The 14,936-nt window shown below is 40.3% G+C and overlaps 1 protein-coding gene across 1 annotated transcript; it reads left to right on the top strand.

Moving 5' to 3' along the window:
* Positions 1-1,246: 1,246 nt before the first annotated feature.
* Positions 1,247-14,818, top strand: LOC133122113 (carbohydrate sulfotransferase 3-like). Its single transcript, XM_061231847.1, has 3 exons — positions 1,247-1,666; positions 10,565-10,782; positions 11,177-14,818. The coding sequence occupies exons 2-3, from the start codon at positions 10,703-10,705 to the stop codon at positions 12,408-12,410; spliced, it is 1,314 nt and encodes a 437-aa protein (XP_061087831.1). The 5' UTR covers positions 1,247-1,666; positions 10,565-10,702; the 3' UTR covers positions 12,411-14,818.
* The last annotated feature ends 118 nt before the right edge of the window (positions 14,819-14,936 follow it).

Below are 14,936 nucleotides of genomic sequence, written 5' to 3'. Positions count from 1 at the left end.
GTTGATGATGATGATTGCAAATATTATTATTATTATTATTATTATTATTATTATTATTATTATTATTATGAATGCAATAATGCATGCATAATAATAATTGTAATAACAATCATCATCATCATCATCATCATCATCATCCTCAACCTAACCCGACGACATTTTATGATGGCCTGCTCTTTTTTTTTTTATTGTATGAGTATAAAACCCTCTCTAAAAACGTCTCGCATTTTGGCATTTGTTTATTACCATGTTTCATGCCAATGTATTCATAAAATACTTATATTCATTTTGGAACATTGTATTACACCACAACAACAGCAACAAAAAATAAAATAAAATAATAATAATCATAATAATTAGAATAGGAATAGTAACAACAACATTAACAACAATTATTATTATTATTGTTGTTGTTGTTGTTGTTGTTGTTTTTGTTGATGGTAGCAGTAGTAAAAGTAGTAGGGTCAATTGCAATACGCTTAGCTGAAGTTTATATATCAGGAAGTTTGAATACCTAGATCAAAGAACTGCATAACAACTGGAAGAACTCATCTGTATTAAACAGATTTGGGTAGCTCTTTCAGTTGTAAAACGGTTCTGTGGTCTAGGGGTTTAAAACTGATACACAGTATAAACTCCAGCTGAGCACACTGCAATTGATCCATAGAGTTGTCTGGGGAAGAAGAATGCCAATAGGAATGAGTGAAAGTGCGCACTGCGCAGCATTGTATGCGGTACACTACATGAAACGCTAGATGGCAATGTTTCAATATAATCAACGATCGACGTGAAGTTTCAATAAATGGTAGAACCGGTCTGTGGGTAAAACTAACAGCGAATTGACATTACATGTTTTAAGATCCTAAGATCCCAGTTCTATGGAAATGAAGGTGGTACAAATATCAACGACGAACCATTTGTATTCTTAAAGTTGTATTCTTGAGTTATCACTGAACCAATTTGAGAACTTGACATGCGTGTTCTACCTTTATTATAGTCTGCATGATGATTATAATCGAACGGCATAAATATCTGCAAATTTGCAGTCGACTACATAAATATTTCGAGTACGAAAAGTTAGACAGTAATGTGCGGCGAGATTTTCAGCAAAGTGAATAACAGTCAGAGACCTGTAACCGACTACTGGGACACCTCTTTCAACAGTAAGGTCCTTGTATAGAATTCAAATTACATGGGTGCTTCCTGTGACCACGTGACTTTGGGACTTAGGGTGATTTCAGTTTAGGCGAACAGTTACACACTTCTTGATCTGAAGTTCCACTCTGAACTGACGGGCAATTATCAGCACGTTATTTCGTTTCAGGAATGTTTTGTTTTTCTCGTTTATGTATGCACTTTAAAATAAACCAAAACAAAGCCATTACACTTAATATTTGGACGTTCGAAGTTTTGGTTGAGGATTAATCCATACATTTGTTTGATTTAAGACATTCCATACATTTTACCGAGTTACAGTCTTTACCATGGCTGACGTGGGATACGCATAACGGACATGGAGCAGTTCATTCCGTGTCCATGGCAAATGAAAGGAATTTGTTGTCTGAGCAGCATCATTTTGGAGATGCAGAAACAGGATGCTACAAAACGCGAGTCATCAACGGGGAATCGAGCAATGACTGTCTAATACCCTGAAGATAATGCTTAAGTAAGTACTGGGAAATTGATAAATAGCTTGATAATTGCTTGTCGGATAATGGGTTTGAGAGGGGGACTCATACAAAAAGAATTGGTCAAAAAGAATCCAGTTTATTTCTCGTTGTGATATATTTAGCCGTACGTACGTACCAGTACGTTTGCAACAATGGTAACCAAATGGTTGTGGTTGTATGGCAGGAAATGCAAATGACGATGAGCACTGCTTAATTCTTCTGCATTATTATCAATCATTGAAAACCTGTTTTTTTGCAGCAAGTAATGAAAGGGTAAGGCAAGTGTGAGAACAAGTGCCTATTTTCACCGTCATGTAATTCTCCCAGATCTTGAAAAAACTTTTGGACGAGCTTTTGGGTGCTTCAGTCAGCTATCAGGTGCAGTAAAGTATAATGTGACAACCTGATAACTTTTTTATGACAATAATAATGAAACACATTATCCTGAATATGACCATTATTATATATAAAAGGTGGTATCTAATCTGCTTGACCACACAAATCTGTAGATTTGCTTGCTTTGTTTTTTGTTTGCTTGTTTCTTTCTTTCTTTCTTTCTTTCTTTCTTTCTTTCTTTCTTTCCTGAATTGTTTCTCTTGTATTTCTCTGTCCAGCACACACACACACACACCTCCTGTTCTTAGGAGGTATGGGTGGCAAGCAGGTCATCTGTCACTGGTGATTGTGCTTTATGCAGAAGCGATTGAAGCATACTGTGCCCTGTGCTTGGGTTTGGTAAAGATCACTCACTGATGTGCTGCAGATGTGCTGTTATCAACAAGACATGGTATGCCAGGGGAACCTGTTCTCCAGACTTCATGCAGTTAATCCTGTTGTGTCAACAAAAAATCAAGAATGAAGAATATGAATCTGGTGATTTACATGTAGCTCAAATCTGGAGAGTAGCAGACACAGATGTTTGGCAGACACTTTCCCCCTTCTCTTGCCACAGTAGCATTTTTCTTCATCATAGGATTTTAAAGCTGTCTGACAAAGCAGCTTTTATCTAGATGACAGATCCAGCAATGATAGTTTCAGCTTGATGAAATCATCAGATCTGTCAAATGTGGTGAGTTTCCCCCTATATTTTCCAAGATCACTGTTTGTACAAGGCCTCTGTTAGGTTAACGGAATCAGAATAACTGGCGTATATTAGCTTAGCCAGTGTGCAATCGAGCCTTGCGTGTTTGTTTTAATACTGTAATTGTTTGTTTGCCATGGTTTAGTTATGCCTAGATGATTCTACAATACAGTGTGTGTGGTTGTTAGGTTAGAGCATGATGTAGTTATGGAAGCCATCCATGTCTTTTCCCTTCAAATGCTGATTATTTATAGCTAATGGAAAAACCTCAGTTCATGGCGTTCTTTCAAATGAAGTTTCTAAAATTATATTCAGTCATTGACCCTCCACTCGGAGAGATTTTGTTTGATAAAGCCAGAGATTAATGTCATGTGAAAAAGTAAATCTGCTTAAATTTGTCATTGAAAACTCACCACCAGCTTTTGGGGGGCATTTTTGTCTAGGATTGACAATGTGAAAATTGTATTACAGTCTCCTGTTATAAAACTGACATGAGAATGGAAAGGCATTATTTTGGCTCCTGTTTGAATGAGGGAAAAACAGATTAGAACATTTACTTTAGCAGAAAGTGTAACTTCCTGGATTAGTTAACTGAGTTTCTGTCCTAACCTTAACTGTGATACTGCACCAGCAAAATGTATGGACTTTTATTAATTAAAAAAATGGGTCCAGTCAGTTGTTGGCAACTGTTTGCAGTCCGCCAGTTGAACTGTGCAGCAATTGCACTGAAGACTATGGGTCTTACACAGGTGATGCTGGCAAACTGCAGGTGCTCAATGAAACTGAGGAGTCACTGTTGTGAGAGGTGGTGAGATATCATGGCAAGTAATCATAGAGCACCCTTCTGCTGACTTCCTAGCTGTCACATGTTCAGTTGAATCTATTATTACTTTTTCAAATGCTGGCCTATAACCAAGCAATCCTGTACCAAGTTTCCTGAAACTGAATTTACTGTGTCTTCTTAGAGGCAGAGTTCCTTAATGTCCTTACTCTGTATGAAATCCAAAAGTGGGTTATCCCAAAAAGATCTGAGTCCATGCTAGATGCTTCCAAGTGGTTGTTTTCCGTGACCAAGCATGACTGTGGTCCTTTTTCCTGACCATGTTTATTTCTGTAGTCTTTATCACAACCCACAGTGGAACCAAGAGCTTTCCAGCTCCTCTTACGGTTCAGGACCGGGAGCACGAGCAGGTTGAGCTGACATAAGTAAGCAAAATAAAAAATATTATGGAAATCTCCACGAAATCTGGACTAAAAGAGCCTGGCTATTCCACTTAAGGGCGACAATGTGAAGTGTGATTCTACATAATTTGTGTAAATCTGTGAAGGATGTTTTGACTACAGTGTACTACATAAAAGGAATTCTTCGTCATCCAAGTTAGTTTACTGGGAAGCAGTGACACAGTATGCATTTTGTATTCAGGAGTAGTTTGACAAAAACAATTTAATGTGAAATTAATTTAACTAAATCTACCCATATAAGGGAATCAAGCGCTCCATGTTAGATAATTAGCAACACAAGGACTTTAATGAATGGGGTTTCCCTGTCTGCCTGAGAAAATGCACAGGGCATGTTCAGCGAGGGTAGGTCTAGTTTAGTTCTCCTTCTACAGTGCCCAAAGCAGCATACCTGTAGAATGCCTGCATGAAGCAGCACCTCTACCTGGGTATGTGAATTAAAAGTTCCCTTCTCAAGCATTTTGTTACTATGGAAATCACAGTCATGCTACATAAACAAAAAGGCATGTAATTTAGAGTTTATTCATAGGAGGTAGGTTTACTGTAACCGATGGTAGCGTAAACACAGAAAACCCAAGTCGCACCGATGTTTTGCTGAACCTGGGCTGACACGGAATTTACCCTTGCAGCTACTGTCTAGCCTGCTGAGAGAAAAAAGTACTGAGTGTAAGTATTTTACATCTTTTTGACATAATACAAGTGTCTTGGATGTTGCAGTGAAAATATTTTTAGAATATATATTTTATTTAAGTTTAATTGAATGCCCCCCCCCCCCCCCCCCCCCCCCCCAGAGGGCAATTTCAACCTATTTTGTACTAGTCCTATAAAATTGTCAATCTCTAAAAAACTATTTACTGCACACATATGGTTGAAGACTTAAATCAAAGGAGAGGCTTGTACCATTCTGACATTCGAGACAGAACAAATCTATGTCAGAGCATGCTCATACAGTGTACACAGAAGTTACACTAAAATACAACAAAATTACAAAATGCCTTGTTTTTATAGTTTAGCACTAATTATCTCAATTTCTAAGTGAGGGACCAACCCAGAACTACTTTATATTTGTGCACAAATTTGATCTCAACTTGTGTACAAAATATGGTAAAGATATCAATGGGCATTCAAATTTCACGTGAGTTTTCTTTGAGCATGCCCAAAGTGTTCATAAAGCTCTCCAAAATCAGCTCAGCCTGTTGTCTCTGCAATTAATAGTCGTCTCAATTAATAGCGTTAGTGTGACTCATTATGCGTTTTGCAGTCGTGAAATTATACTTCCGATTCCATAGCTTGTTGGGTTGACTGGTCTTTCTGTCAGAGTAAAATCTATGCTACCACAGTTGAGTTTTTAGAACCATTTGTATTAACCATTTTCTATTTTCACAAAATTTTAAATACCCAATCATATTCTTAGGCTTGTTCCATAATGCAACATCATCTGTTAATTCAGGAGAGCACAGAGGCACACATCTCTTCCAAGCAGTGTGGAAAACAGTTAGCAAACCGCAGACAATAATAGATATAATACTGGTTAGATTGCTTACAGAGTGAGCACCCTGAGACACCATCAGTAATGCTACTTAGCAGAAGGTGTGAACAGTTATATTATTTTTCCTTTTGACTCAGGCTTTCTCAGGAAAGAAAATGGCTCATGATAACAAACAGTAGCATGCTTTGGAGGAAAGGCAATTCTGAGGCCTGACCTTGTGAGAATGCCTACTGTGAAAGAGAAATTTCAAGAGCCTTCACTTTCTGAGAGATCTTTGTGTCTGTGGTATGCAGCGGGACAAGTCTGGCTGAAGGATGTCTTTGCCAAAAGAAGAAATGTCCTTTATGTTCCTTCCTTTGTATTCCACATTGATAGTGGTTTCTTACTAAAATGTCAGTCCCTAAAACATACCATACAGAGAATTTCACAGAGAATTTCTGTTTATATTGCAGTCTCTCTGGCTGGTTGGGATGGCTCAAGTCTGCTCGAGACAGAGATTGCATCAGGGTGTTAGAAGTGAGATTCGGTTGGAGATTCAGCTCTGAAGTGTTAGCAGGGAGGTCTGAAGGAACTGTGAAATTTGCTTGACCAAAATAAACAACAACACAATACAGTGCATTGCAGCCCTGCTGTTAGGTTATTTTAGAACAGAACTGATGATAAACTCCTGTCTATTTAGCAAAAAAGCTCAAGAATAACTCTTATCCCCCAAAATAATCAATTTTTTTTTGATGATTTGCATTGTGTGCAATGTGCAACAACAACAAAAACGGAAATAAATTATTCAATTATGTGGAAGTGGAAAAACAATCTTTTAATCATACACTCACTGAGCACTTTATTAGGAATGCCTACTTATGCATGCAATTATTTAATCAGCCAATCATGTGGCATCGGTGCAATACATAAAATCATGTGGATACGGGTCAGGAGCTTCAGGTAATGTTCACCATTCAACCATCAGAATGGGGAAAAAATGTGATCTCAGTGATTTCGACCCGAGCATGATTGTTGGTGCCAGGTTTGAGTATTTCTGTAACTTCTGTAAATACTGTAACTCTCCTGGGATTTTCAACACAACAGTCTCCAGAGTTTACTCAGAATGGTGTGAAGAACAAAAAACATCTAGTGAGCCGCAGTTCTGCGGGCAGAAATGCCTTGTTAATGAGAGGTCAGAGGAGAGGGCCAGACTGGTCAAAGCTGACTGGAAGCTGGTAGTAATGCAAATAACCACACATTACAACAGTGGTATGCAGAAGAGCATTTCTGAACACACAATGCGTCAAACCTCTAAGTGGATAAGATACAGCAGCAGAATAGCAAGAAGTCTAAAAAAAGTCTACTAAATACCTAATAAGGTGTGTATTTCATAAACAAGGACGAATGTGTACACCCATTTAAGGAAACATACAAATGCTGTATGTATCTTCTATAATATTATTTTATGTCATTCATATGAGGTCAAATTAAAATCGCAAAGCCTCAAAGGCTTGGATACCTCAGACCTACTAGGATCTTTGTGATGAATACAGATCTCTTCAACCTCATTATTTACACCTCCTTTCCAAACTATTTATATTTAATCATGTTCTGATGGAAATCAGTAGTTACATGTATCCTGTTTCATATGAAATGTCTTCCAATAGAAACATATCCATGGGTTTGAATATCTGTTGCTAGGTAACTACAGTAGCCAGTTTTTTGAGAGGCAATTAAAAGTAGGCAATTCACAGATTCCATGCTTTAAAACACAAAGTATCGCCCATATTAAGCAGTTTTTCTGATACTCCCCCTTTCATCACAGGCTGGGCAGTGGTCTAAATGTGTTTACAGTGCAGCTCTGAGTCCTGGCCATGCTCCCCTCCTCCCCTCCAACCATAGACATTCCTCATGCACTGGTGTTTGGGCGGTCATGTTGGGACAAGCTTTGGTAAAGCATCTTCTGCTACATCTTTGATTCCCTGAAATTAACTTCTGGGTCGTAAACTCACCTTTCTGTGATTGTGATCAAGCCACAGGTGTCTGCTCATCCGCTAGTGTCATTGGCAGCATTTATACCCTGTAATTCTAAGTTTATGGCATGTGCATGCGTGTGCATTGGTGTCTGTACTGTATGTGTGTGTTTATGTCAACTGAAGGCCTTTAACTTCCAAAGTAGTTCAAATATTAAATTGAGTAAATATTGCCGTGGCCCGTGAGAAGAACTGTAGCTAGATTACAGTGCTTGTTTTGAAAAAAGCTTTTCTCCTTTTTTGATTCTCGATGCTGGTCTGATATGGTCTGTAATCATCTAGGAAATAGTCTCGTCCATAGAAAAGCATTTTACTCTCCTCCCCGGGATTGGTTAAGTGAACTATACTACTATACTTTACCCCCTAACACTATATGAACAGTTACCTGAACCGTTACCTGTTCATATGGCAGATGTACCACTCAACTTCTTTAAGAGACACAGACAAGTGGTGGAGATTGAGCTGGTTATGTTTGAGTCTTCATAATAATATTTTCATAATTTTTTGTTTTCAATGTCAATATTGAATAAGAATGCAACAGCTGCAGGCGGGTAATCAACGGTTATTGCTAACTTGAAAACATTTGGGTTGTCTCTTCCTGTTTAGTCAGACATAAAGGCCTCTCATAGTGGTTTTAAATGTGTCAGGGTTATTCCGGCACTGAACACTTAACTTTGCCAGTGTGCTTGTGTGGTTGAACTTTGGTTGGCTTCTATTTGACAAATAACAAGTGAATTTTGTATATATGTGAGGTGCAGATCAGATAACTGTAAATTAATGTGCAGTAGATTACAATTTGTAGAGATGTAGAGATGAAAGTTTGGTTTTGTAGGTGATATCTTGAGGTAGAGAAGAGGCTTTTTAAAGCTGGTGCTATTCAAACATCCCTCCTGCCTTATCCAACTTAGGCCATGAATGATTTCAGCCTCAGTGCATGAAAAATAATAACTATCATAGGTTGTTTTGAAACATAGTGCCAACATGCTGAAATTATCCATTGGCACACAATCGTCTGGTGTAATAAGTGTGCAGTAATCAGTATAACAGTGTTGATCAAGTGTTAGGTTTCACAAGCTGAGCTAAAAAGAGACAGACAGACATTGAAAAAGGAGCACTACATTGTCATGTTTGAGCTGTTATTTCATAGAGCTTGATCCTGCTGCAACACATTAACTGCAACAACAATAGTAATATTAACAACACCACAGCCAACAACAACAAAAATGCCAACAACACAACAAAATCTTCACAAGAAGAAAGACACAGTTGTGAGAAGATATTAAAAATCCAAGCAAATAGATAAATATTTCACAAAAACAGTACAGAATAGAGCTGTAGGGATGATGATGATCTTGTGCCCATGTATGGCAGGCCCACTTGCGATGCACTACTTTGTGATCTTCCAGGACTTGTAGTGTGTGTTCCAGGCTTTTGGGACCGGGCTGTAACCTGATACTGAGCACATTTGGAAAGTGCAGGTTATCTTCATATAGTCCCTGTGAAAGCTGCACCCATTCTCACTCAAGGGACCAACAGTCATCTGAGCCCCTGCTGACCAGCATATCGGACCCCCACCGTGTGACAGTCTGTGAACTGCCACCACAGCTCAACAACTGCAATTTGCTGACCTGGAATAAACAGGCTTGCCTCCCAAACATAAGTTTATTCTTGATTCAACCTGAATGCCTTCCTGTTCTTCTTTTCTGAATCGGTCGAAGTGACTTCCTCTGTAGGTGGAAAATGGCCCGATAATGACTAACCAGCTTGCTAGATTTGACTGCTCATGCCCACTATATCTTCCCACAAGCATGTCTGGTTTAGAAATATCAGAGCGATATTGTTTTTATAATTTATTTTTGGTGAACATTTTTTTGACTGAAAATGGAATCTGTTTTGCTCTTAGTCTCATACATTTGATTTTAGTAAAATTTCCCTGAACAGACAAGTTCCTGTTGTATTCTCACTTCATTATATTTGGTCCACACGTTTAACCGTGGTGGCTGTAGCTCTAAAAGGGGCTGTACATGCTTCTGCCTGGATACTTCTTTATGTGTGGTCCCCAGGGCCAGGCTCTGAATGGCACACTCGGTTTGAGAGGCACTTTTTAAGCACACCTCCAGCAGAAACTGCTTTGTAGCGAGATGAATGGCGTGGCTCTTGGCTCTCAGCAGATCTCCTCGGCTTGGTGAAAAGAAGAGCAGATGGCTGATGTCTTCTCACACATAAAAGGCCTCTGTAACAAGCTGACAGGTGTCGGGTTGCAGGCGGGATGTGGGGGTGGGTGGGTAGTTTGGTTGGGGTTTGGGGGCTGGAGGAGGGGGGCAAGTGGGGGTGGAGGCCGACCACATGGTTCTTCATGTTGCCTTGAGTGCCAGGATGTAGATTCTCTTGCTCTGGAGTTTGCAGTGTTTATGTTGTGGAGATTTGTGGACATGTGAAAGATGGTAATCCTCCATTTCTGAGCCTTATTTATACCTGGGTATTTTTAGTTCTCATTAATTATCCTGTTTTGTGTATAAAAGCAGAAGAGGCATATGTTGCCAGCATAGCGTTGTGCTGCCAGCAGGGCTCCAGTTGTTAGAATGTGCTTGTTTGGTGGGCCTGTTCTTTACATCTCATTGTGCTCCCCAGGGTAGCATACATGTTTTTAAGGGGGCAATTACCCTCAATTCCAGACTTACTTTCTAATTTAAACTGAACCTTACTGTACGCAGTGCAAACAAAAATTTAAACTTTGTTTGAAACATATGGTGATAAAGTTTGCTAATATGCCTGTCTCTGAAAGTTTTTATGAAGATTATTTTTCTAAAAACCATGCAGCCAGCTAGCTGAAGTTCGGTGGGTTTATTCTGATTAAATACAAAATAGAGACTGCAGTTGGTGGCAAAGTTATATGCTGCTCAGCGTATATTTTGGGAATTTGTCGACAGGAATACAGTGTCTGTATCTGCAATGTTGTGCATTAATGGGACGCTCTGTAAGGCTCTCAGAAGTTCTGCACATGGGTGCATGATGTCTGGTTGCCTCATGTTCACTGTCTGCTGCTGTATTAAATGTTTGTTTGGTATTGCAGGATGCAGCCAGGACCTGCAAGGCGAGACTCGATGAACTCACAGGCTCATTGAACAGGCAGCCGTGGATCCCTGCACAGTTGGCAGAACTGATAGAGAAGCAATCCTTGGAAGCAATCTCAAAGTAATCACATCCAAGAATGAGGATCAAATACACAATTTCCTTCATCTTTATTGTGGCAATAGTCATCATCGAAAAGGAAAACAACATCATCTCAAAGTAAGCCAGTCTCGATGATCAGCTACTGTTATGTCATTTAATATGGCCATTAAACCTTTGACTGTTTCAGTAAGCACATATTTTTTTAAATGTGTGTACTGTATATGGGTGTGATTGTTTACTGTTTAGATGTTTAGTGGGTAAGAATTCAAGATACTTTCAAAATGTCCTTGTATGTTTAAATCTTTCAAAGATAAGTATGAGTATAAGTTTGAAATGTTTTATTTTTACAACCAGCTTTCAACAATGCTCATAACTCTGAAGTTCCTATTTAATCTATCTTTCTCTAGTAGTTTAATAAACAAAAGGAGTTCAGGCTAGTGGTTGCTCAATGCTGAAAGGCATAAGCAGTTAGGGTTTTAGTTCTTCTAACATCTGGGTGTCTGTATCACAGGGTCTCTGATAAGCTGACGCCAAAACAGACACCGCAAACTCCACTGCAGTACAATGTCTCCGCACGCCCACACCTCCTGCCCAAACACAATGGGTCCTCCTCCTCCTTCAACAAGCTGGACCTGGCCTTCCTGCACCTGAAGAGGCGTCTGGAGGACTTCTCTGAGCAGGCGGAGGGCCGTGGCGGCGGAAAGAAGCACATCCTCCTCATGGCCACCACCAGGACCGGCTCCTCCTTTGTGGGTGAGTTCTTCAACCAGCAGGGAGGCAACATGTTCTACCTGTTCGAGCCGCTGTGGCACGTGGAGAAGATGCTGACGCTGGAGACGGGGGGGACCAACGCCACAGCCTCGGCCAAAGCCTACCGCGACGTCCTCCAACAGCTGTTCCTGTGCGACTTCAGCCTGATGGAGACCTTCATCAGCCCCCTGCCAGTGGACCACGTCACGACCGCCCTCTTCCGCCGGGAGTCCAGCAGCTCGCTCTGCGAGGAACCGGTCTGCACGCCCTTCGTCAAGAAGGTCTTCGAGCGCTACCACTGCAAGATCCGCCGCTGCGGGCCGCTCAACCTCACCCTGGCCTCCGAGTCGTGCCGGCAGAAGGAGCACCGGGCCATCAAGACGGTGCGGGTCCGGCAGCTGGAGACCCTGCGGCCTCTGGTCGAGGACCCCCGCCTGGACGTTCGGTTCATCCAGCTGGTGCGAGACCCGCGGGCCGTCCTGGCGTCCCGCATGGTGGCCTTCTCCTCCAAGTACAAGAACTGGAAGAGGTGGGCGGTGGACGGCGAGGTGCCCATCGATGATGACGAGGTGAGGAAGCTGAAGGGAAACTGCGATAACATCAGGGTGTCGGCGGAGGCGGGGCTGAAGCAGCCGGCCTGGCTACGGGGGCGCTACATGCTAGTGCGCTATGAGGACATCGCCCGGTTCCCCATGCAGAAAGCGGCTGAGATGTACACCTTCGCCGGGATCCCTTTCACTCCTCAGGTGAAGGAATGGATCCTTAAGAACACCCAGGCTTCCAAGGAGGCCAGCGGCGTGTACTCCACGCAGAAAAATTCATCGGAGCAGGTGGAGAAATGGAGGTTCAGTATACCCTTCAAACTGGCCCAAGTCGTACAGAACGTCTGTGGACCAACCATGAAGCTGTTTGGTTACAAGTTTGTCAATGATGAGACAACACTGACCGACAAGACTATCACTTTGCTGGAAGAAAAGATGTTTAACTTCCATTAACTTTTTTTTGTGTGTTTTAACAAGATAAAACAAGAACAACCAAAACATGGGAAGGGAATGTGTTTTATTATATTTATTATGTCGAGAAAGGAAAGCCGTCGTAGGACTTGCAGTATGGACCTCCGTCAGGGCCGGAACTCCAGGGTCTGTGTTTTTTACACTTGAATCACTTGAAGACTCAACATTCATTAAAGGGGAGGCGACTCCAAAGAGCAACTGACAGCAGAGCCGACCTGATTTAGCTTGTGAATTATTTTACATCAAGGCTGAGTTATGCTGCCATCAAGCTTTTATTATGAAAGTTGAAGGTAAAAGAGTTTTATTGAGATTGATGGTGTCCTTCACCGGCAGTGCAAAACACACTGAGCATATTAATAATGGATGGCAATAATTGTGCTTTTGATGAAAGCTTGATGTGGTTTTAGTGCTTTTCTCCTGCAGTTTGTCACACATCTACCTGCTGTTGGCCTCTCCTCTTTCTATGATGACATGAGGAAACCTGACCAACATAAGATGGAAGTGTTGGGCTTTTTGTTTTGGGTGGGGGAGGGGGTTTGACTAAAAGTCAAATCTCAATATCTTGACACCTTTAGGACAGAAATATAAATCACTGTACATATAACCACATCATTGTTTTGTCATATTCTCGGATTACCTGCATTTCGTAGGAGATACCGCCACTTCAGATGGCGAATCAGAAATTATGTTTGCCTCGAGGTGTTTGATGTAAGGCTTTCAAGATTTGAGACTGCTGACCTGCCAATTAATTTTCTGCATTGATCTAAGTTCTCTTATGTCACGGCTCTGCAGAAATACCCGGGTCAGTGTCAGTTTTCTCAAGTCCAAACCTGTGCCTCACCACATTTTTGGCCATTACATCATCATCATTTGGCAAGCTAACTTGTCTACATTTCTAATTTATTGACTCACATTTTTCAAGTGACTCATGGGGCATGGTATTTCATTACATGTCTCCGGTTAAGCCTGCCCCATTAGAATTTGATAAAGTAGCCTGATACTGACAGGGATTCATTTGATAGGGACACTTTAGACCGTTTCTAAGGCCAGGTGAATTAAACCTGATTAGCACACCTGAGATTCATTCACACAATAGCTTCAAAATGCCATTCTTTATTTTTACCTATTCAATGTTGTTTGTCTTTTAATTTTTATAATGTTATATCTTAAGTGTGCACTCATTTATACCAGTTTATCGGGTTTAAATTATATGTCACCCACCTCTAATTGGGCCCTAATTACATTTGTATTTTTATGCCAAGATAATTAATGAACAAATTAGTGATGCTGCTTAGATTCCCAAGATAAGGCTTGGAATTAAAACACATGCCCAAGAAAATTAATACTTTGGAGATTTGCTCAGTGTCTAAATAAAATATTTAAAAGTATATATTTTTAAAGAAACAGAGACCTCAATGATAGCTACTGTCAATTCAGCCTTTCTATGGAAAGTCTTGTGGGTACAGGGCAGTTTATTTTTGATAACTTATTTAAGGCCTTTTTGGAAGGGGAGAGGGACAGTTGGGGAATGAAAAACAGGTTTCCAACCAAAGTTTTATATCATTGCGCAGACACTGTCGAGAGATTCTCTAGCTGTACTTTCGTAATCCTTTATGGACTTGCGTGTCCCTGTGTGTGTGTGTTGTGTTGTGTTGTGTTCAATGGAATGTACAGTAGTGATGTATGTATGTGTTGAATGGAGATAACAGTAGTGGTAATGTGTTGAGCTCTGGGAGGAAACTCATTTCTGTAGAACAGATGTTTAAAATAGTAGAGTGTACAGTAGACTTCCAGTCTGCAGCTGGTTTGCAGCAGTTGTTTGTTTGTGTTTGTTTTTCAGCTCACAGAATCTCTTGACTAGTGTCAACTGACCGAACAATTGGGTTTATGTCCTCAATTTGTATTTATGATTTTCCATAGTTCGAGAATCTATAGTTTTTTATGGAGGTGTGAACTATCATAGTGAACTGCTTGGAAATGCATTGTACAAGTAAATTAAACAGTTTTAAGTTTTTAACTATGGGCATATTTTGTTTGTTTAATGTCTGTGTCTTTTTTTAAAACACCATGTTATTTAATCAAAGGATGTTTTTTATTCACATGGTATGCTTACTGATGATGTTCTTCCATTATGGATTTGAATTTGGAAAAGAAGCTGTTCTCGTGATGTACTTCAGGAGGAATCCAGGTGGACTTTATGCACAAAGAGTGATCCTGTGTGATGAGAGCTTATTCATCTGGATGTCAGAGGCCAGAGGGTGATGGCCAATAAGCTCATGGAATATTCTAGAAAAAAAAAAGGATTCCAGTACACACCTGGATATTATAATGTTGCCTTAAGCTGATGTTACAGACCTGTCATTCAATAAATGCTGTCTTTTGGTAGTAAAGCTGTTTTGTGCCATGAAATTATTATATTACAGTTAATCTCTGGGAGAAACAATATAGAGCATTTTAATACATTTGAAACCAATCACAGACATGGCAAAATACTGAAATACTGAAATA

This window comes from Conger conger, chromosome 2 (genome assembly GCF_963514075.1).
Source record: "Conger conger chromosome 2, fConCon1.1, whole genome shotgun sequence".
NCBI classification, from domain to species: Eukaryota; Metazoa; Chordata; class Actinopteri; order Anguilliformes; family Congridae; genus Conger; species Conger conger.
Note: the sequence above shows the minus strand (reverse complement) of the source record. Positions and strands in the feature narration are given on the sequence as shown.

Bases quoted from the DNA above. Each gene is read 5' to 3' on its own strand.
- LOC133122113 (XM_061231847.1), top strand. From the start codon at position 10,703: ATGAGGATCAAATACACAATTTCCTTCATCTTTATTGTGGCAATAGTC. The intron at 10,783-11,176 runs GTAAGCCAGTCT...TCTGTATCACAG, and splicing joins GAAAACAACATCATCTCAAA to GGTCTCTGATAAGCTGACGC.